The 25904-nt window shown below is 43.2% G+C and overlaps 2 protein-coding genes and 1 long non-coding RNA gene across 4 annotated transcripts in view; 1 reads left to right on the top strand and 2 right to left on the bottom strand.

The window, feature by feature from the left end:
• NT5E (5'-nucleotidase ecto) overlaps positions 1 to 13402 on the bottom strand; it is a 153378-nt gene extending 139976 nt beyond the window's left edge. Inside the window, exon 1 of the mRNA XM_068231108.1 lies at positions 12994 to 13402. Coding sequence (XP_068087209.1) covers positions 12994 to 13320 — 327 coding nt within the window. The 5' untranslated portion in view covers positions 13321 to 13402. The remainder of the gene's footprint in view (positions 1 to 12993) is intronic.
• LOC137571063 (putative nuclease HARBI1) lies at positions 204 to 2145 on the bottom strand. Its single transcript, XM_068279750.1, has 2 exons — positions 1693 to 2145; positions 204 to 1007 (listed from the first exon to the last, which is right to left on the bottom strand). The coding sequence occupies exons 1-2, from the start codon at positions 2143 to 2145 to the stop codon at positions 204 to 206; spliced, it is 1257 nt and encodes a 418-aa protein (XP_068135851.1).
• LOC137503716 (uncharacterized) overlaps positions 13168 to 25904 on the top strand; it is a 192648-nt gene continuing 179911 nt past the window's right edge. For both annotated transcript variants that reach the window (XR_011019314.1, XR_011019313.1), the window contains exon 1: positions 13168 to 13474. This is a non-coding gene — a long non-coding RNA (uncharacterized lncRNA). The remainder of the gene's footprint in view (positions 13475 to 25904) is intronic.

Here is a 25904-nt window from a genome sequence, read left to right as displayed (position 1 = left end):
CAGCTCTGGCCCTCATGACGTCAATCGCTGCACGGATCGGCACCTCTCCCCGCCCCTCTGTGAAGGAAGAGTGAGAGGGGCGGGCAGAGGCGGCAATGCGTCGCGATTGTGAAATTCATTATGCGGCCCACCTTCATCCTGACTTTGCCTACTGCGGCCCCCCAAGTAAATAGAGTTTGAGACCCCTGCCTTACATGATAACATTACACAATTTTCCTGTTTTGCCACTCCACAGCACCTACTCCATTAAAATAATGCAGATACTTCTCCCGATTTTGTTTAGCATTACACGTGATATTTCTTGGCACACATATCTGCAAATTGGTAAGTACTGCAGGATATGATCTCCATTCGCCAGGAACAATTTCACCAGTCTGCAAGTCCTCATAGTCAACTGCTTGAGTGGGCAGGTAAGTGCCTCCATGCTGTCTCCTCAAATAATTGTGTAACACACAGCAAGCGTAGACAACAATATCTATTTTATCCAGACGAAGACTAATTGCTGTGTGCAGTACTCTGAAACGATTAGCTAAAATGCCAAAGGCATTCTCCACTACTCTTCGAGCACGTGCCAGTCTATAATTAAATATCTTCCGTTCATAATTTATATTTTTCAGTGGATAAGGCTTTAAGACATGCTCATGTAATGCAAAAGCATCATCAGCAACAAATGAAAAATTCATTCCACCAAATGTTTGCGAATTAGTTGGTACATTTAACAAATTATTTCGCAGCTTATGATAGAAAGTACATTGTTCAATCACACCTCCGTCCGAAACTCGGCCATTTTTTCCTATATCTACATACAAAAACTCATATTGAGAATTCACAACAGCTAACAAAACTATGCTGAAAAATCCCTTGTAATTAAAATAATAAGAGCCTGTATTTGGAGGAGCAGTTATGCGTATGTGTTTTCCGTCTATGGCACCACCGCAATTGGGAAAGTTCCAGGTCTTAGCAAAACCTTCGGATATCTTCAGCCATTCTTCTGTTGTAGATGGAAACTATTCCAAATAAAATAAAAAACAAATTACATTAATGAAAAACATTCTATGTATACCTATTACAAATCATTGTGTACACAACCTTCATTTTTTTTTTTACTACAGCTGCCATTAATGTATGAGATGAGAAAACATTCACATCACACACTACGCAAGATGTTTTTACACACCTGATACATATCTCATTAACGAGAGGACTATTGAAGGACAGATATGTATATTTTACAGTACACATCGTCAAGTGATGTCACGTGGTTGAGAGCTATGCAGCTCTGTACAATATAGTGAGGCCTTCTTGCATTTTAACGTCTGATCAAAATTATAAAATAATTTATTGCTGATAATACATTTAATAAGGTACTTATCCGTTAGCCGGGCGCATCCGGCGTTTACAATTCACAGGTTTACGTGAAGTAATTTATAATTGGAATTAACATCAACAGCACCACCTGCCGGATGCGCCCGGCTAACGGATAAGTACCTTTAATAACTACATTATGATATGTTTCAAATTTTAAAAATACTGATTATATGGTGACATTTGCTACATATCATGAATACATCATGCATTCACTAAATATGTTGTTACCTTACACATATTGTAGTTGTGGGTACTGTGCATAATCCTTTCAATGGGGAATCTGACATCATTACTTATCACAATATTTATAACATTCATATTTACCTTCATATAATCATTCTGAAGACACTGTATAATAGCGGCACATGTTTCTGGAATGATGTGGCCAAGTGCTTGAGCTGAGATTCCTGTAGTGAATTTAAGATCCTGCAGAGCACGGCCTGTGGCTAGGTAGCGCAAAGTGGCAGTTAATCTCTGCTCAGGAGTTATGGCTCTTCTCATGCATGTGTCCTGTTTCTTGATGCAAGGAGTAATTAAACTTAAAAGATGGTTGAAAGCATCCTCTGGCATTCGCAGATAATTTTTATAATCATCAGGTGCTGACAGCCTTAATTCCCTCAGTAAATTGTCATGTGATAAGACATCACGATCTTGTAGCCAGGCTTTGGTCCAAATTCGCTGCCTCTTGGGGGGACTGTCTTCAACCTTTTCAGTGCTCAGCAAAAGAAGCAGAGCCACTGCTGCTTTTCTCTTGGTTGGAGAAATGTACGGAGACATCTTCAAACGATCCTACCACTATGCCAACAAACGCACACAATAGCAACGTTTGTAAAGGGAACGAACACTCGGTTTAAATACGTTCGACGATCGTTACGTCACTTCCTAAAATCTATTGGGCACCTGTATGACGTTAGCGTCTGTTTCTTATGACACGTTTCCGCTTAACGAACGTTATATAACGCACCTCCCACTCCACTATATTAAACAAATACTAACATAACGAACGTTTAGAAAATATTATCTGTACGTGTGTACGGGGTCGCACGATTTGTTTCTGACGTCACTTCCCTCTGCGCACGCATATTCTATCGTTCGTCGTTCATATTTTTTGGGTTACATCGTTCTTATCTGTACGCAGTCGTTCGTTACGGACGATATATTCCCCCGATTTAAAATATCGTTCTTACGTCACGAATCGTTCGTTTCAAACGATCTTTATCGGACGTGTATACGAACCTTTAGTTTATTGAAAAATAAAAAATCAGAAATAGCAGTGCCTCAACCAGAGGACATTTGCACAGAGCTAATCAGATTCAGGAGCAAATTATTAATTAACCAACAGCTTAATTAATCACATTCATAAACCTTTCACTTCTAAATCTGATTAGTCCTGTGCAGAGTGCAAGTTCAAAAGAAGACAAAAAAAAAGTGTCACCCTGGTCAGTTGAATGGCACAAGCTGTCAGTTTTCCTCCATAGCGCTATTTATGTACAGCTCTGGTTCTGAGGGTAGAAAACACACTAGGCAGAAACGGTAGCGTCAGCGCTCATAATGCAAACCAATGGGACGCATGAAAATGATGCATATGTTCGTGTTCTGCAATGTGCACTTTTGAAAACGCTTAACTTGCTGCATATTTTTCCAAATTGCATCTAAAACGCACCTAATATATGTGGTACTTATCCGTTAGCCGGGCGCATCCGGCAGGTGGCGCTAATTACTATTCCCCCTCCAGGCCGACATGGATAGTAGGGAAAGATGTAACTCTGGTGGAGTTTTGTCGCCACCTAGAGGATGCGCCCGGCTAACGGATAAGTACCATATATGTCAATAGTGACGCAGAGGTATAGCGTTTTATTGTGTTTTGTATGCGTTTTTTAAAAAAAACAAAAGTTTGATAATGTATTTCTGTTGCCTGTTAACTTACTAGTGATTTGCATAAAAACGCATATAAAAAAAATGCATACAAAATACGCTTGCGATTTATATGTGCAAACCACAAACGCAAGAAAAATGCATGTGCAAATCAAAAATTTGCAAGAAAGCCAAATGCAGTTGTAAGCAGCAATGTGGTGTTCAGTGGTAATTGTAATGCTAAACAACAAATGATGATCGCATGAGGTATTAATAAATGTGCAGAGAATATGGTGATGAGTGTCACAGTGGAAAATGTAGTTCCATAAAAATACAAAATGATTAAAAGTTTATTATTGAGTTAAAGGTAGCTATTCAGGAGGGACTTCTAACCAACCAACCTTTTCAACATTCCTGATCTTTTTTTCCCGAAATTGTGGCAATCTTGAGCATACATGTGTGGTTTCTAAACTTGAAAAATTTGCACTATATTGGTTGGAATTAATTAAAATGAACAAAAAAAAACCCCAACAAAAACACAAAACAAATGTGCGTGTGGCCACCTTTCTACTGGCAGATAGGCTGAGCAGGCTAGCGTGGGTCTCTGCCATGTGGACATGAACAATATCAGCATGCACACTTCATGACACAGGATTGTTCCACATGACAGGATAGACATGTCTCTCCCCCCCCCCCCCCCCCCCCTGCAGGTGTGCTGCAGTCCAGAGAGCGCCAGGTGGTGTTAGGGCTTGTTCACACTATGAGCACTTTGAGCGTTAAGCGCTAGCAGGTTTTTTAAAACCGCTTGTGTAATGAATTCCAATGTGAATGTTCCCATATGAGGTTGAGCTTTCTTTCCAATTGCAAATGCGGGCCCTGCACCATTTTCTGCATGTTTGCTCTTAAATGGAAGGTATAGGAAAATCACAAAGCGCTTTAAAAAGGGATTTTGTGAGTACTGTTCATGATAAATTACATTAAAGACATTCACTTCCAGGTCAAAGAGTTCACTCCCTGATTGTCTGCAAACAAAAAATCTCAAATCGCAAAACAAAAGGGCTTACAAAAATCACAAATTGCTCAAGATACACCAGTAAAAATTGCTTAAAAAAAAAGCGCTCACAAAAATCGCTCAGAATTTGCGATTTATAATGCGAGCTAAGCCTCAGTGGCTGGACTTTAGGTTTAGCCTGATGAAAGGGAGGCTTCTCTCCCGGAAATGCATTGCAAATAAAATATATACTTTACAAACATGGTCCTAGCCATGTCTTCCACTCACACCCCAGAGCAATACCTGTATGCTTACAGACTGCTTGTGACCTGCTCAGTGCTAAGTCGCATTGCAACAAAGGGGAAAATGGCTCCACACAACGTCAAGCCACTGAAACCAGCCGCTGCTCACTGGACTGCAGCACACACGCAGAGTGCAGCAGCTGCGTGCACCCAGTTAGAGTAGGCACCAACTTCGTGAGGACCCCCAGCGGAGGACTACAGAAGCCTAAAGGTGCGTACACACATGCGACTATAGTCGTTTGAAACGATCGTTCCCCGATCATTTCAAACGACGATCGTTTGAAAAAAAGCAGCAAACGACTATTGAGTCTAACGATGGATAAGCTAGATCGTTCAAAACGAACGATCTAGCTTGGCGGATTTTTCCCAATGACGATCGTTTGCAAAAGTAGTACATCGTTGGAAACGGTCGTTCGTACTAGGCTTGACATGCGCATTTCACTATTTCTCCATGGAACTTTTCATTTTTTATGCGCAAGCGCAATAGTTGCTTTATGTGATGTAACGTTCGTTTTAACGATCAGATCGTTACACACCTTTTAAAACTGACTTTACTTAGGTCGTTCTTTCTTCAATTAAAAGTTCGTTCGTCGTTCATAACGAACGATCGTTGTCGCATGTGTGTACGTAGCTTTAGGCTGCTTTCACAGTGGGACGTTACAGGCGCATGTTAGAGCAGCCTGTAACGCAGCCCAACTTACAGTAATGAAAAATCAATACGCTGTTCAGAGTGCCCACGTTGCACTACATTGTAACGCTACACGTTGAATGAAAGTGCAGCATGCTGTGCGTTATAGGTGGTTTTAGCTGTGTTAGACTGTTTGCACATGCTCAGTAAGGGGAGAGTCCGCTATTGTTTCTAGCCACATGGCTAATTAATATTCACTGCACTGTAGTGTTGTCCAGATCATGAACAATTCGGATCTTTGATCCGGATCTTTTTTGTAAATCGAATCATCCGGATCATCACAGTGAAGGATTCGGTTCACAGTGGATGTCTGGAAGAAACAAGAACTGCAGCTTCTGTGCACAAGCACAATCTTCCTGCTGCATCTCTCCCTTCCCCATTAGCACCCTCATTGTCCTGCACCTCTCACTCTGCTGCATCCCTGCTTCCCTAGTAAAATGATTGAAAGATTCGGTTCAAAGATCCGGATCGTTTCAATGATCCGATTCGAATCATCCGAATCATTGAAAAGATCCGGACTTCCCAAGATAGCACCAAGAGCCTCAAATCGGTGGCTCAATCTGACGTCTAACTTCAACACCACCATGTGTTGCGTTAGGGGCACGTTATGCGACCTTAAAGGGACACTTAAGTCAAACAAAAAAAATGAGTTTTACTCACCTGGGGCTTCCAATAGCCCCCTGCAGCTGTCCGGTACCCTCGCCGTCTATGCTGCTATATGGTATATGATATATGCTATAGCAGCATAGATGGCGCTATTGTGGCCAGGAACGCGAAGAATCACTCGCGTCCCCAGCCTGTCAGCTCCTGTCACCGAAACACGAAGTGGCTGCCGGCGGGGCCAGTAGGGTCGGAGGGAGACGGCGAGGGTACCGGACAGCTGAGGGGGCTATTGGAAGCCCCAGGTGAGTAAAACTCATTTTTTTTGTTTGACTTAAGTGTCCCTTTAACATCCCCTAAAACAATGAAAGAGGCATTAAAGAGCCGCATGCTTAGTCTCTGGCGAGAGGCACAAAACTATACTGCTGGGAATTCTGTACAAGCTTACCAGCCACTAATTTAGTTGAAGTTACTCCTCAGCCCGGCCAGTCAGCCACCTAACCCCATTGACACCACTGAGTGCGCGCTCTTGTTTTTGTCACCCTTATTGCCAGATCATCCCAACACCAGAGTGGACCACAGAGCGACACTGACCACACACCTTATCCCTAGGCAACCGACTTATCTAAAATTAAAAAATGCAAAACCTTTTACACACCAGCTTACATGGGGAATAAGAAGGTTAGAAAAATGCTTGGATGGAATGGGGCACACAGATTTATTTATTTTTTAATAAAAATGTTTTAAAAAAGAAATACAAAACAAAAGAAACTAAAGTAGAAATAATAAAGCAGAAGAAACAGAAGAAAAGTAATGCTGAAGAAAGCTCAGCAAAAACAGTAGATATCACCCATTTTCATGTACTAAGATACCAGAGTCCTAAAATCAAGAAATCAACCAGCCACTGCAAACACTGACTATTAAAATGTATGCAATGTACGTCTATAGTTTGCTTTCTTGCAAGTTTTAATACCTATCAGGACCAGTGCAAACCAAAAACCGCTAGCAGATCCGCAACAAACTCTAGCTTTGATGTTTTTTTCTGAGCGATTCTAGGCATGTTAAGAGCGATTTTCTAAACATGCCCAGCATTTTGGTGTAGCGTTTTTTATATTTTGTTACAGTACAGCTGTAACTGAACAGCTACTGTAACAAAAACGCTTGGAAAACCGCTCTGATCTAGCATTTTTTCAGAGTGGTTTTCCACTTTCCTATACTTATTGAGGCAGAATCACCTCAGAAATCTCAAAAATGCTGCAAGACTCGAGTTGGCGTTTGGGGGAAAAAAAAAATGCTCTGATGTGCACCATCCCATTGAAATACATTAACCAAGAGGTTTTCTGCCCGAAAGAGTTTTAAAAAATGCTCAGAACCGCTCTTGGGGCTTGATTCACAAAGCAGTGCAAATGCATAGCACGACCGTGCTATGCATTTAGCATGCAATGTGACACACGCGAAGGCTTGCGCGCGTAAAGATTTACGTACTTTCCCGTATTAGTGCACGCGTCACATTGCGTGCTAAATGCATAGCACAGTCGTGCTATGCATACTGCTTTGTGAATCAAGCCCTTGGTGTGCACTAGCCCTAACTGAATCAGCCAGCCAGCCTGATCTGAGCTGTCTTATGAAGTCTGACATATTTATTTCATTTTAAAACAAAACCAGTTGCCTGGCTGTCCTACTGATTCTTTGCCTCTAATGCTAAGTACCGACTTTAGACTACTATCATTCGGAACAACAGATAATTAGCAGACAAATGAACGTTCGCTGACTGGAATGCTGAGCTCTAAATTGAACTACTTTAACAATTGACTATGTTTAAACGACTGATCATGAACCATTGTTGTGCGCGCATACGAAAGTGATGTCAAAGTTTGTTGGGCGATGGATTCTGTGCATGTGCAAATGATCGTTATCTAATGAAATCTATACACACTTGTTTTATAACGTTTGTAGTTCAATTTGTTCCGTTTCAACCCAAAATTTCCTTTTATTGTTCATTCGCCGTTATATTTAATGATCATTCACTAAAAATTCTTCCCCAATTGTCGGCTGAACAATCATTAACTGCTGTTACGAAAGACTATAGTATAATGTCTGCACTTAGCATCATACTCTAAGGCCACATACACACATCAGACCATAGTCTTTTGAAAATGAAAGATCACAGACCAATCTTACCACCCTTCATGTAGTATGAGAGCCATACTCACAGTCTTTTCTATGGAGCTGAACTCCACATCAGAAAAAAATCTTTGCAAGATGCTGCACCCACAGATGCTGTACAGACACAAAAGATCAGTATCTGCAAATGATCTGTTCCTGCCAAAAATCCATTCCTGCAAATTGCAATGATAGTCTATGAGATCTGCAGATCCTCATACACACATGATTTAACTGACATTCATCTGCAGATCAGATCCACCAGGATGGATTTTCAGATCTGCGGATGATTGCTTGATCTGCAGATGAATGTCAGTTAAATCATGTGTGTATGAAGATCTGCAGATCTCATAGACTATCATTGCAATTTGCAGGAATGGATTTTTGGCAGGAACAGATCTTTTGCAGATACTGATCTTTTGTGTCTGTACAGCATCTTTGTGTGCAGCATCTTGCAAAGATTTTTTTCTGATGTGGAGTTCAGCTCCATAGAAAAGACTGTGTAGAGTATGGCTCTTATACTACATGAAGGGTGGTAAGATTGGTCTGTGATCTTTCATTTTCCAAAGACTATAGTCTGATGTGTGTATGAGCCTTTAGCCATAGACCCTGAACAACATGCAGATCAGATGTTAGGGCTGGAACCCACAGGAGCGCTTTTGGCAGCGTTTTGGCAGCACTGCGATACGCTAGCAGTTTGCCAAAACGCTGGGCTAATGTTAATGGATGGGGCAACTTCCACAGGAGCGTTTGCGTTTCTCAGAAACGCAAACGCAGGACATGCAGCATTTTGGGAGCGTTAGCGATTCAATGTAAAGTATTGAACCGCTAGCGGAAACGCTCAGCAAAACCTAAACTGAGCGGTTTTGCTAGCGTTTTGCGGTTCAGCACACTGTAACAAAATGAAAAATAATTCACAGGACCAATCAGGATAAAAACGCAAAACGCTAGGCACCCGCTGGGGAAAAAAATACAATGTTGCAAAACACGACCAAAAACGCGCATGAATCCGCTTGCAAACCGCTCAGACAAAACGCTAGTGGTTACATAGTTATTTTGGTTGAAAAAAGACATACGTCCATCGAGTTCAACCAGTATAAAGTACTTTTTGCGTTTTGCGTTTGCGGTTTTCAGTGGGTTCCAGGCCTCACTGGATGAAGTCTGACTCCGGCTACATTAAACTCCCTGGCAGTATGATTATTAGGGTCTTTTCAGCACGTTTCAGACCCTCAGGAAAAAAATCATGCCGCCAGAAAGCCAGCAGCAGCAGCAGCCCCAGCACTCACCTCCCTGGGCTCCAGCGCTGCAATTTTTCCTCCATCCTCTGTCTGGGTGGCGCTGTAAATCTGTAGTGAGATCAGTGACGGCGATCTCACCAGTGATTCAGAGCCTCGGTGGATAGGGAGGAGATCGGCTACTGACGTCTGGATCCCCTGGGAGGCGACTAACAAACGCCCACTGCGCGCTATACCCTGCATTGAGCTCCCAGCGGCTAGCCCGAGCAGCTCGAGCTTACCACCAGGGATGTTAACAGCGGCCATTGCATTGTGTTCCCTGTAACAGAAGGAATTAATACCGCTGCTTTGCCCTAGGATCCCAATGGGCTCTATTCTCAAAGACTTACCGCATGCGGTAAAGTGCATGCGGGAAGTTACCGACCAAAACACCGCCACATTGAAATTCTCAAAAGGTTCCGCATGTTTTTTCCGCATGCGGAAAAAGTGTGGTAAAAGTGCGGGATTCATGCGGAAAAATTTCCGCAAAAGTCGGTATTTTCCGCAATAAAAGATCAATTCTCAAAAATGTTCAGGCGCATCATTTCCTCGTTAATTACCCATTTTTTTTATCACCTACAAGTAGTAGGTGATATATTCCGCATCCCATTGACTTTAATGAAGTCTGGAGGCTTAAGGGCTGTGCTTGCTGGACTTTAACTTTTTTTTTTTAAACACTTTTTCATGTGACCTTTTTACCGCATGATTCCCGCATGAATAATGGCTGTTTCCGTATCTTTTTTACCGCATGCGGAAAACATTAGTGAATGTGGAAAAAATGCGGAGTTTACCGCTGGCGGGAATATAGCGGTAACATTTTGCGGAAAATTTGGCTCTTTGAGAATAGAGCCCATTGTGCTTTACAAGTGGGGTGTTAAAGAGGACCTGAACTCTTGCACAGGACAGAAGGAAAATATAGAGAAATGCACCCTATATCTATTTAGATATGCAAAAAAAAAAAAAAAAAAAAAAGGATCACGGTAAAAACTATCAAATGGGAGCAGCCATAGAACAAACTTACAGTTTTTGTACAAAGCAGAGAAAGGCAGCACTACTTTAGACAAACTGCATAAATGTGCAGAGCTTATGGATTCACAACATGCACACCTTGTATTCAATTCATATGCACCCAATTACCATTACAGGACATTGGTATGATGGAAACCAATGTCCCCTAACGGTAATTTGGTGCATCTGATTTGAATGCAGGGAGTGAATGTTGTCCATTAGTAGGCTCTGCACGCATGCAGCTAGTCATTTGGATGCAGTTTGTCTATGTATTTAGATAGTTTAGCCTGTCTAATTACCTCTCATCTATGTCTAATCACCAGTTGTAATTTGATCCCTCAGCTGTGTCAGCTGACTGCCACGGCAGATAAGCTCATTTGAAAGCACAGGATGTTAACCCTATGTCTTCTTTCATGAAGCAGGAAGTAGATACACTGCAGATATTTTGCAGGATTTGTATCAGCTGTAACAAACGTTTTTGTTTAAAGATTATGCTGTTGCAGAGAGGAAGTTCTTAGTTCAGGTCCGCTTTAATATGTCTCTCTTTACCTGCAGCAAGGAAGCCGGCAAGGTTTGAAATGCTAGACTTTCCCAGAAAAGCAGAAGGGAAACTAGGAGTCAAATTGATGGGGGATTTCTGACCAGTCATATGACAGCATGTGGTTTTCAGTCCTGGAGGAGCAGAATACACGCTCACATTGGGTGCGGCATGGTAACTTTTACTGTAACAGTGAAGCATACGTTTCATTGAATGTAAGCTTCACTGTATGTGACGCAAACGTGCGGCACCGCTGTCCCGATCTCCCGTTACAGAGAACGCAATGCCAACGTTAAACGTGGCCTTAGGGCTCTTTCACACTAGGAGCTGATCCATGCATTTTGACGGCTCACTCCTAGGATGCGTTTAGAAAGTTAACATAAAAGTCTATTTGACTTTTGTTAACTTTCACATTAGACAAAGCACTCCAGAGTGTTACCTTGTAAACGCATCTAAAAGCATCGTAACACCCAGTGCCGAGGTTTTCCTGTCGGGTGAATTAGAACTACTGCCGCTGATCAGCGTTGTATTGGAAAACTTCCTACCGTCACGCCGCAGGTCATAGCGCATACACGAAATCGGGTTTGTGCACACATTATATAATGTGAAAAAGGCCTTAGGCCGGTTACACATTCAGGCCTGGAACCCACTGAAAACCGCAAACGCAAAACGCAACCGCTAGCGTTTTGTCTGAGCGGTTTGCAAGCGGATTCATGCACGTTTTTGGTCGTGCTTTGCAACATTGTATTTTTTTCCCCAGCGGGTGCCTAGCGTTTTGCGTTTTTATCCTGATTGGTCCTGTGAATTATTTTTCATTTTGTTACAGTGTGCTAAACCGCAAAACCGCTCAGTTTAGGTTTTGCTGAGCGTTTCCGCTAGCGGTTCAATACTTTACATTGAAGCGCTAACTCTCCCAAAATGCTGCACGTCCTGCGTTTGCGTTTTGCACGTCCTGCGTTTGCGTTTCTGAGAAACGCAAACGCTCCTGTGGAAGTTGCCCCATCCATTAACATTAGCCCAGCGTTTTGGCAAACTGCTAGCGTATCGCAGTGCTGCCAAAACGCTGCCAAAAGCGCTCCTGTGGGTTCCAGCCCTCAAAGCGTGCAGGAGAACAGCTCTTGCACCCGTTGTGGCGTGTCGTTGGGAATCTGCGGTGCGATGCTGAGTAGCGGCGGTAGTACTTAAATAACCCGAAGGGGAAACGCTGATTCCTGACGATCAAATGCGCCCGGATGCGTCGTACCGCAACGCATTGAAACGCAGCTCGGGTGTGAAAGGTAAAATGAAAGTCTATGGACTTACCGTTTACCTTGGTTAACGCAAAGTATAGACTTTGCGTCAAAATGCAGAAAAAGGGCTCTGGTGTGAAAGAGCACTTAGGAGATCAGTTTGAGTGAAAGGTCCATTGTTTTTTTTTTTTTTTAATACACAGTGAATAATTTTAATTTTCATAATGACCATAAGTAAGTTTCAGGTATATGCTGTGAAAAAAAAGAGAGCTTATTTTGGTAGATAAATATTACGTTCGTTTGAGTGTACTAGCTATTACTTTGGGGGGGGGGGGGGGGAATCTGAAAAAAACCAAAACACATTTTTGGTTTATGCATATAAAGACTCTCTCTAATGGACTCCAGGGGCGTAGCAATAGGGGTAGCAGAGGTAGCGACTGCATCGGGGCCCTTGGGCCAGAGGGGCCCCAAAGGGCCCTCCCTCAACTACAGTATTAGCTCTCTATTGGTAATGTGCTCATAATAATTACTTCTATAGATACTTTGAATAGTGATAATCATAAACAAACTGTTCCCCATCCCCTTCTTGCATCTCTGACACTGCAGTTGCCATTGGCAGGTTTTGATGCGCCATATCAATTGTTACGTATAGAGTGCTTGTGGGGCCCCACTGTAAAACTTGCATCAGGGCCCACAGCTCCTTAGCTATGCCACTGATGGACTCTATATAAAGTATCAAATTCTGGTAAACAAATACAATGTTTAATGGGGGGGGGGGGGGGGGGGCTGAGGTAGATAAATGATCACAGCAGAGAACGTTCCTTCACACAAAACTGAGAAGTATAGCAAAAGCAGCAGTTTTCACTTACCGACTCTCTGCAAAACAGAAGACACTGGCTTTCTCGCTAGCAAACCTGTTCTATTCTCTGCACAGTACTGCTCTTTGCTCTGTATTAAAATAAGCTCATAACTACTCACCATTGCATCGTATTCCAGGTAATTCATGAAATAAGCTGCTTCATATCCACTAAATACATTGAACCATATAGTCCCCTGGAATTGGTCTCCTCCATCCAGTAACAGCACATTCTTTTGCCTGGCACGAATCTCTCTGATTTTGGTGAGTCTCCTTGCCACCCCTCCATAGCAGTCTGCAGGATCTCCACACTTGCCAGAGTCTCTGTTCGTCTGCTCCACACGGGCATGGACATCATTGGTGTGCAGGATGGTGAGCTGAAAGGAGTGAGCCAGTAGACATAGATTGCTGCAGACAAGCACAGGCAGCACTACGCGCAGGAGCTGCATAGCCAGCCACACAAGTCAAGACAAGTGCACGTTCTGTCAGAGTGCAGGGTATGTGCTGTGCTCCAGTCCACTGACACTCCACACTTCATTCATGGAAGGAGGGATCTGCCATAGCAGAGGAGGATTGGGGAGGTGTGACCTGACGACTGCTCAAGTAAGGAAGTTCTTCTTATAGTAACATCTGCTTTTGTATGGAGGGATAAAACATATCTTCCAACTGTCCCTTTTTTTGGAGCCAAAATATATTTTATGTACACAACTATCTGTTTGTTTGTTTTTTGTTCCTACTAAGAATATTAATATTTTAGACATTTGATAAATGCTTTAAAACACGTATTTGGCTAAATTAAGAGTCATAACTGGGGTTTGTCTGGGGAGGCTGCTGGTGTGTATATGGGATGGGGATGCAGAAGAATATGTGCTTCAGCTGCATCACCATCCAGAACGTCCTCATAAAGTATGACCCAACAGCAGGAGATCAATGTGCAGCCAAACTACCATGGGGCCAGTGACATAGCAATAGGGGTTGCAGAGGTTTCAACCTCACAGGGGCATTTGGGCCAGGGAGGACCTTAGGGGCCCTCCCTCAACAGCAGTATTAACTCTTTATTGGTTCTGTGCTGGTAATAATCACTTTTACAGATGCTTTATATAGAAGTACACATTAACAACTGTTCTGCTTTCCCTTCTTGCACTTCTGACACTGTGGTTGTCCTACGCCACTGCATGGGCCCCCCAGCAAGGTAACCAGAGATAAACAATATTAAAAGATTTATACATACCTGGGGCTTCCTCCAGCCCCATCCGCATGGATCGCTCCCATGCCTCCTTCCTCAGCCTTCTCCGCTTTTTGTACCGGGTCCCGCCGCCCGTAACTTCAGCCAGATGCTTGAGGAAGCCCCAGGTATGTATACATCTTTTAATATTATTCGTCTCTGGTATACTTTAAACTCCTTCTCATTCACTACCTAGCAGGTGCAGCCAATCACCACAGCAAGTGTGGACATCCTAGACCCCAAGTGTGATCACTATTCCCCTCCCACATAGCAGAGATATCATATAGCACCAATGACAAGCTAATGTACTAGCTGTAGGAGAGCCCCAGGTAAGTCCTATGGTCCAGGGGCACAGGCATTGCCAGTTCTAGACTTTTTGCAGCCTGAAGCAAACTTGTGGGGATGCACCCCCCCCCCCTTCAATTGGCACCTGACAATTTGAACCACATATTATAGCTACAGTAAGTCCCCCCAAAAACACCCTCAGTATAGGTAGGTAGCCAGGTATAGGTGCCCCTGGTATTGGTAGCCAGGAACAGTTGCACCCAGTATAGGTTAGCCAGGTACAGTTGCACCCAGTATAGGTTAGCCAGGTACAGTTGCCCCCAGTATAGGTTGGACAGGCACTCTCTAAACTTCCTGTTTCTGCCTGGTGCTGCCCCCAGACTTCTGCTGCCTGAGGAAGTTGCCTCACTCAGAATCAAGGGTGGACCGGGCCTGGGCACAGGTATCTTTACACCTCTTCAGCTATATTTCTACATCGTTGCTGTAGTTTCATCTGATTCTGAAACGTCATTTTACCTCCCTTCTGTGAATACTGAACTGAAAAGTATTTTACTGTAACAAGCACCACATACAGACATAAAAAAATAATGATCATTTCAGTCAACTGCCTGCTCACCCGGCTGTCACAGGAATGTCTTTATCCTCCATGACAACATGTATGAAGTGCTTCCATTTGCTGTGACAAACCATAGAAGAAAACAGGTGCAGTATGCCACTCACACATCCTTCCCCACAGGGGCGTAACAATAGCAAAAAACAAAACAAAACCAGAACACATAAACCAGTATAGGCTGCACTCTGCTATATCTATAAAAATTAGGGACCAAGGCAAATGAACTGCACTAGAAAAATACTTTAATTTAAACAAATAGTCAAGCAATCATTATACAACAGTAAATTACCACAACCAGTTCGCTGCAATATGTCAAAAACCCCACACCCTCCCCCAGTAAAATTATAACCCTACAATAGATACCTATATATGGTGATAGTGTGAATACCCCTAAAATATTTCAGGTATGAGGTAGTTGGCTTTAGGCTATAAAAAAATTACAAAAGCCTGGAATAAATTGCCCTTAGCATTAAAGCACAAATGAAAAAATCCCCTCATACAGGGGTTATTCATAAGTTTTTATATCCAACATATATAGTACGGCTACTTTGGAAAACTTTGTCAGGATCATATTTGTCTATGTACACACCGATTACGCTGCGTACATCAAAAAAGGGCGTCGGGAAAAAAGGGCGCGTGGTGTAAACGATAAGCAGTATTATCGTTTATAAAAATATTGTGTAGAATTTCGTTTACAAATAGTGTTTTAAGAATGTATAAATCATTAAATAATGTGTATGAAATCGGCAATTCTTAAAACGTTACTCTTCCCTGTTTCTAAACTGAAACTTATAATTACGTTTTATTAAAAAAACAGTATTATTTGTTTAAACATTATAATTATATATTGTTATGATATTAATAAAAGCACATTCATAATAACTGTTGATTAGTATTATTAAAATTGTACTAAAACTATACCTAACCCTACTCTCACATAGAACCCTACCTGTACCTATCCCTAACCCCTAGACCCCCTGGTGGTGCCTAAACCTAAGTCCCCCCTGGTGGTGCCTAAACCTAAGACCCCCTGGTGGTGCCTAAACCTAAGACCCCCCTGGTGGTGCCTAAACCTAAGACACCCCTGGTGGTGCCTAAAACTAACCACCCCAAAGCCCTCCCTGTACCTATCCCTAACCCCTAGACCCCCTGGTGGTGCCTAAACCTAAGACCCCCCTGGTGGTGCCTACACCTAAGACCCCCCTGGGGGTGCCTAAACCTAAGACCCCCCTGGGGTGCCTAAACCTAAGATAAGACCCCCCTGGTGGTGCCTAAACCTAAGACCCCCTGGTGGTGCCTAAACCTAAGACCCCCCTAGTGGTGCCTAAACCTAAGACCCCCTATGGATAATAATGTTTTACAAACATTAATAAATGAAAAATTTAAATAAAAAAATTTAAATAATTTTTTTGGGTGGATAATAATGTTTTAGAAATGTTTTACAAATAGACAAATAGTGATTGTAAAAAATATATTGCAATTTACGTTACGTACTGATCGCTTTATTTTGTGAATAATAATGTTTTACAAACAGTAAGGGTTAAAATGTTAAAGAATGTTTTAATTAAATAGGATAAATATGTTTAGTATTTTTATAAACGTTATTTGTCACAGGCTCATTTTTTAAACGTAAATCATCACAAGCACAGTTATAAAACATTAAATATCTCCGGGCGCCGTTTGTAAAACTTTATTAATCTCCGACGCCCTTTTTTCCCTGTTCGGCGCCCATTAAACGATATTTATAATGGGAGTGAATGGGGCGCCCTTTTTGTCCACTTGTCTCATGCGCCCAAATCTCCTGCTTCCGATTACGCTGATTGTTAGCCTCTACTTATACAAAATTATGGGCACTTACACCAAAAACACTCACAGAGGTTGTACAACAAAAAAATATATACTGAACAATGTGATCCTTAAAAATAAAAATTGATTAACACAAACAATAGCCCCTGCAAGGGATGCAGTCGCAGGGGGCCCATAGGGGGAGACGTTTCTTTTCCCTGTCCTGAGAGACTGACAACTAAGAGCAGGGAGAGAAAAAGCTTTCTGCTCTATGCACAGTTGTTCTGATGACTGCATCTGCTCAGCCACTGATAAGGAATCATACTAAATTTTTTAGACAGTCCCTATTCAGTGTGCAGCAGAGTGTGTAACATTCACCACTCTTTGGCTGTCCTCCAGCTCCTGCACAGTCGGAGAGAGTGAGTCACATTCCTCACTTGTTACATTCTGTTTACTTAAATGTATCTATCTAAACTTCGTCTGCGGGCAGCATGTCTCTCCACAGAACTTTAAAGCTCTGTGTGTAACTCTTCCAATGCTGGTCTAGTAAAAAAAAAAATGCTGGTTGCATATAATATGCTGTAAATAATGTTTTAGAGCAAAGTTGAAATGCAGGGTTATATTCCGCTTTAAGCTAGCGCTTTTAGGTGTACGCCGGCCCCTCGTGTGCGACAAGAAGTGAAATAATTACTTACTGCTGCATGCTGAGGGATAAACACTCTGTGGATAGGGAGGCAGAGAAAGACTCATGCACAGATTCAGAGTGAGCAGAAGCAGTTTAAGGCCCAGTGCAGACCAAAACCGCTAGAAGATCTGTAAAATGCTAGCGGTTTTGGGAGCTGATTTCAGAGCGATTCTAGGCATGTTTAGAGCGGATTTCTAAACATGCCTAGTGGTTTTGGCTGCGTTTTTGTGTAGCAGATTACACAAATTGTTACAGTAAAAGCTGTACTGAACAGCTTCTGTAACAAAAACGCCTGGCAAACGGCTCTGAAGAAGTGTTTTCAGAGCGGTTTGCGTTTTTCCTATCCATTACATTAAGGCAGAAACGCTTCTGCAAACTGCAAACGTGCAGCAGGAGGAACGTTTGCGGTTTACTACAAACCTCAAATCGCCGGTGTGTGCACCATCCCATTGAAATACATTAGCCAAGCATATTTACATGCGGATGCGGCCGGCGGATCGCACCTAAAACCGCTCAGTGTGCACTAGGCCTAACAAACAGTTTAACAAACATGTACATCTAAAGGGATGTCAGGATGCATCTTACTATTGTAATGCCCTAACTACACAGGGTTTTTGTCTATTAAAGCTGGTAAATTAACAAATTTCTACTGCACCTGTGAACATTTTTATGAATTAGCACACAAAAGTCTAAAATACCGAATGCGGTGATGTACCGAGCATTTTACATTTACCGCACTGTGCTCTATAAATCTTGGCCACAGTGGGCAGAGAGTGAGAGCTGAAAGGAAAAGAGCAATAGTGAAAATGATTCAAGCTTTTCCTGAGGGAGAAGAAAGATCTAGTGGCCATGTGGGACCCACAATTACAGCTGTCTGCATGGAAGAGGATAGGGATACCTCCGGAGAGGACCATCTGAGATTAGGGAAAACAGTGAGCCTGACACACTAGCACCCACAGAGAGGACTCCAGTCTGCCTAGCTGCATCCAGCTGCTTTTTCCAATGACCAGACACCTCAGCACCCACAGACAGGACTCCAGTCTGCCTAGATGCATCTAGCAGCTTTTTCCAATGATCCCCGATGACTCTACAAGTACCGTGATCGCTTACTTCTGTTTGTTGCCCGTCATGTAGCGCCGCGTGACTTCGCGAGCAGGAAGAGGCGTCACTTGACGACCGTCGTCAAGTGGACGTCGGCAGGACTGTCGAACGGTGAGTACATAGCTTTAGTCTCTCACTTACTCTCCACACAGACTTAAAGAGAACCTGAGACAAGGGGCGGTGAAGGAATTCATACTTACCTGGGGCTTCCTCCATACCCATGACCACCATTGACGTCCTCCCAGGTGCCTCCCTTCGCCTGCTGTTGGCCTTGATAATCGTCGAGAGCGCCCTGCGCAGGGGCAGGATGCTCCCGGAAATGTGAATGCAGTTGGTGAGTGCCAATGGCTAGGCACAGAAGAGCCCAACTGATGCGACTGAAGGCAGATTATCAGAGCCAATAGCAGGTGAACAGAGGCGACTGGAAGGATAGAGAGGGATTCAACGGTGGTCATGGGGCTAGAGAAGGCCCCAGGTAAAATTTGAATCATTTCCCCCCATCTGTTAGCTTTAACTATCATATGTTTAAGAGGTGTGCCTCAGGCAATCCAGAGTATCTGTGCTGTGTAGCTCCAGAGAGAGACCTTATTGCCAAGAGAAAGTTTCCTATTGAATTCTTCTCCCCAGAAATTGTTTCCAGCTGGGTGGCATGAAAAAGTACCCGGGTGGGGAATGCAGGGCTGGTGCAACTCTGCTTACAGCATAGGAGGAGGATGAAGAGGCGAGCCGATGACATCGGGTGCTCACCAAAATTAGCTGGGTGGAGCATCTGGCCTGGGGAGAAATCTGCTCTGTTCTAAGAAAAGCCTAATCTCTGAGTGTTCTGTGCATATAAAAATCTTTAAAGGATACCACAGCCCAATTGCTGTGGTAAAATCAAAGTTGCAATGTGGAGGGAAAGAAAGATACATACTTACCGCTTCCCTCGTTCCCTGCCGATGGGTCCCGCTCATCTGTTACAGCTCCCGGTACCGACCCGACTCTCCTGACCCTTCACCCGGACATACTGTGCTGCGCATGCGCAGTATGTCACTATACTCTTCGCTTCTGCCGTCGCATCGTGACGGCAGAAGTACGGACACTCCCCCGCCTCCTCCTCTCCCAGCGTGTGCGCTCCAATCTAAAGCTAGCGTGACATGCTAGCTGGAGTTCGCACTGGGACAATCGATGTGGAGAGAGCGGAGGGGGAATAAGTTAAAAAAAAACACACTGCCGGCTGGAGGGAGCGAGTGAGTGGGCGGGCGAGTGGGCGGGCAGGCAGCGAGTGGGCGGCGAGCAGGCAGCACAGCCCAAGCATTCTGTACATAGATGCAATGACATCTATGGTACAGCAAGAAAATTATCCCCACATTTATCTCTGCATATGTGCATGTATATACATATACACACATGTATATACATGCACATATGCAGAGATAAATGTGGGGATAATTTTCTTGCTGTACCATAGATGTCATTGCATCTATGTACAGAATGCTTGGGCTGTACTGCCGCTGCCTGCTCGCCGCCCACTTGCTGCCTGCCCGCCCGCCCACTCACTCGCTCCCTCCCTCACTCGCTCCCTCCCTCCAGCCGGCAGTGTGGTTTTTTTTAACTCATTCCCCCTCCGCTCTCTCCACATCGATTGTCCCAGTGCGAACTCCAGCTAGCATGTCACGCTAGCTTTAGATTGGAGCGCACACGTTGGGAGAGGAGGAGGCGGGGGAGTGTCCGTACTTCTGCCGTCACGATGCGACGGCAGAAGCGAAGAGTATAGTGACATACTGCGCATGCGCAGCACAGTATGTCCGGGTGAAGGGTCAGGAGAGTCGGGTCGGTACCGGGAGCTGTAACAGATGAGCGGGACCCATCGGCAGGGAACGAGGGAAGCGGTAAGTATGTATCTTTCTTTCCCTCCACATTGCAACTTTGATTTTACCACAGCCTTTGGGCTGTGGTATCCTTTAGGCTCCCTGCACACTGCAAATCCGTTTTCCGATTCCGATTCCGTTTCCGATTCCGATTCCGTTTCCGATTTTCCTTGAATACATTCAACAGAAAAACGGATCAAAAAACGCAGCATGCAGTTAAGATAAAAAATCTGAATCGGAATCGGATGTAAAAACAGATTAAAAATCTGAATCTGAATCTGAATTGCTTGCAGTGTGCAAGAGGCCTTAAAGAGACAGTCTTGTATTGAAAAGCGAAGTACCTACTGCTGTAACATTGTTCAGTCACAGGAAGAGGTTAAAGGGTACCTGAGATAAAGTAAGAAAAACAATTGATACTTACTGGGGGCTTCCTCCAGCCCCATGTACTCTGTTGCCTCCCTCGCCTTCCTCCCCGGCCGCTCCGTTAGTCTGCAATCTTGCCTGCTATTAGGGTTCCAGTCACCCCGGTTGGGGTCCACTGCGCATGTAGGGCCCCAGGAAAGTATCAATTATTTTTCTTACTCTGTCTCAGGTTCTCTTTAACTGGTGAATATTCTAGGTGTATGAGATGAAGAATTTCCTGCATTCCTGCATTGCTTGCTGTCAGATTGTGAGACATTGGCTATCATTCATAAAAGGCTGTGCGGTAAAAAAAAATCTGGTAGGGAAAATACAGCATTCGATATTTTAAACTTTTGTGTGCTAATTCATAAACATTTTCACAGCTGCGAAAGAAGTGCGCTGTTTTACTGAAGCCCAACTTTCCATAACATGAGGAAAAAATTTTCTTACATTGTTACATTCCTGTTCTCCATGCAGAGACAGCGTTACAATAAAAGAGGCATCCCCAACTTCCCTTTAGATGTGCATGTTTTGTTATACTGCTTCTGATTGCCCTGAATCTGCTCTGTATCTGTCTATTAGTCTTTCAATCTATTTAATTGCCACAGCGTAGAAGAACTGCAAGAAACTTTACACATGGCAGGCTTGCTGATGTGAAATACACATCTTAAAAGCAGGAACCCAAGAGGTTAAACACACAGCATTTAGGGGAAGCCTTGTTTGTTCTGCTCTTGCTGCTTCTGCCTGGGGAGATCTCACTGCTTCTGCTTGTGAGTCTCCATTAACTTTGCTCTTATCACTCTCTTATCACCTCTTCAAAGCAAGCGGTTTGTTCCGTGCTATTACCGCCTGCTCTAATCAAAAGTCAGTAATTTACATGCAGTAACTGCTTTTATGAATTGACATTTTTGCTAAGTCAGCTGTTTTCTGCATTACCACATGCGGTAATGCTTTATGAATGATAGCCATTGCCTCATAGTGGAAGTTGTGTTCTCTCATTTTCTGTCCCTGTTTCTGTTGGGACTTTCTGTCCCTGTCGCGATTTGCTGTGCAAAATGGCTTCCTCAAAGACTTAAACTGTTGAGGAAATGTTTTACATGGAAAATCGCGGCAGGGACGCTGGGGGACCCAGGTAGCACACATCCTTCTTGTCTATCCAGCGGTAAGATCTCCGTTCACTCCTTCCTACTCACTAGGGTGTTGGGACACAGGACACTTATTTTCTTTGCGTTTTTTCCATTTCACATTCACCGCTATTGTTCCTCTCACATTTGCATCTTCTATGGGTTGCTGTTTATTTTTCCAGCGTTGCATTGTATTCCTGGTGCTTTTTGCTGGCAATATTGATGACCCATTATTAGCACTATCAGCATTTGCAATATATTCATACCATTAATATTTGGGTGCGTGCAATATTATTGTGCAATACTTTGTATTTGATTATTCTGGACCCCACTGTGGATATTGTGTGTTTTTAATCATGTTGACAATAAACTTATCTTTATTATGACAAATCTTTTGGTTTGGTTTTGCATGAGTCTGAATGCAGTTTAGCACAGCAGTGGAGATGCTCTTACTTGTCCTCATTCACACAGTACTTCAGCATACGATTTGCCAGTCTTTTCTTGGCTGCAGTCTGGAGGGGAAACTTTCTGTACTAGCGTGGTGAAACAAATAACAGGCTTCATATTTTCCTGTGCACAACATGGCACTGCCAGACGTCTATAAGAGGTCCACAGCTGGAGTTCATAAAAGGGCTGTTTCTGTAACAAAATGCCTAAATAAGAAAGCGAAGCTGCAACAAATAATGTTTGGCAAGGATCTGCAAGGAGAAAAGATGTTCTATTATCTGTATTCCTGTTCATGCATTTATCCCTATTGTTGTGTGCTGATTCACAACCCCATATTAACCAGAAATACGTAATCAAAAAGGAAAACTTGCCTTGACTCAAGACAAGACACTAAACATTTATAACACGCTTTTCTCCTGGCAGACATAACGCGCCAAGACTCATTAACAACTATTACTTTTATTTACTATCAATTGACCAATATCAAAAGTGTATAAAATCCCTTTTAAAAACAAGGCAGGCAATGCTGTACAAGATCTTAAAGGAATACGATCGATACCCAAGTGTTCTAAAATGACAATGTACAAATAATGTCTAAGTAGCTGTGTAAACATTTTCCTACTTTTCATGTTAAATATCAGAGGCAAAAGCTGTAATTTATTGAGGGTAGGATTTAGCTATATTGGGACAAATTAATTGCAGAAGGGGTGTCTGCTTCAATGCACAGCCAGAGTTGCATATCAGACTACAGAAAGCAAATATCAAACATATCAAACTCTGAAAGCAAAAACAGTTACATTTCCTCTGCTCTCTTCAGACACTTCAGTCAGAAACAGAGCTCCCAACAGCTGCAGCTCCTGTGTCCTGTCTCTCTCTGTCACACACAGAGCTACACAATGGCTATCATTCATAAAGGAGCTGTCGGTACAGGGAATCAGTGCGGGAAAACACCGCTGCCGGTGTTTTAGACTTCTGGGTGGGAATTCATAAAAAAACATCTAGGTGCGGTGGCAGTGCGGAGATTCCCCGAACTAGGCAGGCGGTAGGCTGGCGGTAGGCAGGCGGAGACACGGAAGCTGCCGAGTTGATACATTTCTCTGTGTTCCGCTCTGCTGCAGCTGCCTGGGAGGTCTGTGTGTCTCCATTCACTTGCATTGGTATCGCCACATCACAGGGAGCGGTACTTCCCGACCTCTCACCGCTTGCGGTGATCTTTATGAATAAACATTTTGCTACATTTGTTCCGATAATCACCGCACAAGGCGGTGATTTATCACTCTGCTCGGTAGTGTCATTTTTTTATGTGGAAAGAGCCTTTATGAATGCTGACTTTGCCGAGTGGTCGGTAAAGTCAGCTGTTTTTAGCATTCCCGCATGCGGAAATGCTTTATGAATGATAGCCATAGAGTTAACTGATGAAGTGTGAGGGGAATTTCCCCTCTCCTCATGGCTCAGTCAGCCGTCAGTTTTGGCGTCAGTAAAGTTTGAATGTATTTTGATAACAGGAAATAAAGAAGTTGCTACTAAAATGTATACACCAGTACTTAGCAGCATTTCCCAAACAATTCCTGTGTCAATTGAAAAAAATATGTGAATCGATAGTATTCCTTTAATCATCACAGCCGGCTGTGACAATCTCACAAATCATAACCACATTCAGACCATTCCACACATTAGGGGATCCCCTTGCTATTAATTTATATTTCCAACAACAGTCCAACTGCCAGTATTCCTGGATACTTTGTCAGCAGGTGCAGGTATGATAGCGGATGATCAATGATAGGCAAATACTTCAGAGTTTATACAAATTAATGTAATTTTTTATGCAAATATATGCAGCTTGAAAATGGACCAATCAAATCCCACCCAGGTTTAAAATGATTGGTCCATTTTCAAGCTGTGTATATTTGCATAAAAATTTACATTTGCATAAACTCTGAAGTATTTGCATATCATTGATCATCCCTAGCTAGGATGAGTGGGTAGTAAGCTGATTGCAAAGCATTAGTTCAATGTTATCAACAGCTGCAGTTTAGCACTTATAGTTTTGTGGTGCCTGTATGAGGCTCATACCCTCCACTAGGATACGTCAATAGATCAGATTTCTGCATTAGCCGACAAAACACCATCCTGCTTTGCTCCATGTGAGCTATTGTGAGTCAGTCACCCAGTGTCGGACTGGCAGGTGGAAAAACTGAGGAAATCCACCTGCTGGCCAAGCAGCAGAAACCCTGTGTTATCATTCCCAATAGAAACCTGCAGCAAGTCTTCACTGTGAGCAGCAACACCTGATTACTGCTGCTTGGCCAGCAAGTGGATTTCCTCAGCTTTACCACCTCCCAGTCCGACACTGCGGTCGCCATTCAGTCTCCACCTCTGCAGTTCGGCCTCTCGTCAGCTGGCCTACTACACTGCGGTGTTAAGGGTAGCACTGGCTGTGGATTCAGCGTCGCCGCAAACTCCTATTTTCACAGTTGTCAGGATACTATGCTAAGTAATAATAATAATAATAATGGCAGTATTTGTATAGCGCCTTTCTCCTGTCGGACTCAAAGCGCTTGCGAGGCAGCCACTAGAGCGCACTCAGTAGGCAGTAGCAGTGTTAAGGAGACTTGCCCAAGAAACTCCTTACTGAAATAGGTGCTGGCTTACTGAACAGGCAGAGCCGAGATTTGAACCCAGGTCTCCTGTGTCAGAGGCAGAGCCCTTAACCATTACACTATCCAACCACTAAGTACAGTCATATTCCACCTCCTCTGTCCTAAATGCATACTTGAAACATGTAGGTGATACTCCGCTCAAAACCTCATCCTACCGGCAAAGCAGGAACCCAGGTTTGCTCAACCCACAAGTCCATGTAGTGAAGTTGAAGTCCGCACAATGCCGGTTGAGTAAAATGGCTTTATTAAATCAGGCACATATCAAAAAAGATATCCAAACACCACTTGCTAACATGTTTCGGACATAGCAGCGTCCTTAAAGCGGAATATAACCCTGCATTTCAACTTTGCTCTAAAACATTATTTACAGCATATGCAAAAAGCATTTTTTTTTTACTAGACCAGCATTGGAAGGGTTAAACACAGAGGTTTAAAGTTCCGTGGAGAGATATGCAGAAGTTCAGATTGTTACATTCTATTTAGTTATATGTATCTATTGAGAAATGTTACACACTCTTTGGCTGTCCTCCAACTCCTTCTCAGTCAGAGAGATGAGTCACATTCAACACTTAGATACATTTATGTAAACAAAATGTATCTATGTCAGCTTCGGATGCCTCTGCAGAAATCTCCAGGAACTTTAAAGCACTGTGTAACCCTTCCAGTGCTGGTCTAGTAAAAAAAAAAATGCTGGTTGCATATAATATACTGTAAATAATGTTTTAGAGCAAAGTTGAAATGCAGGGTTATATTCCGCTTTAATCATAGCATAGGTACAAAGTGACAGGAGTGACTCTTATAAGGATAGGGCCACGCTCAGTGACACGAACTTACAAGCCCCACCCAAGGAGAGGGA

The sequence above is a fragment of the Hyperolius riggenbachi genome, chromosome 4 (genome assembly GCF_040937935.1).
Source record: "Hyperolius riggenbachi isolate aHypRig1 chromosome 4, aHypRig1.pri, whole genome shotgun sequence".
Taxonomy (NCBI): Eukaryota; Metazoa; Chordata; class Amphibia; order Anura; family Hyperoliidae; genus Hyperolius; species Hyperolius riggenbachi.
Note: the sequence above shows the minus strand (reverse complement) of the source record. Positions and strands in the feature narration are given on the sequence as shown.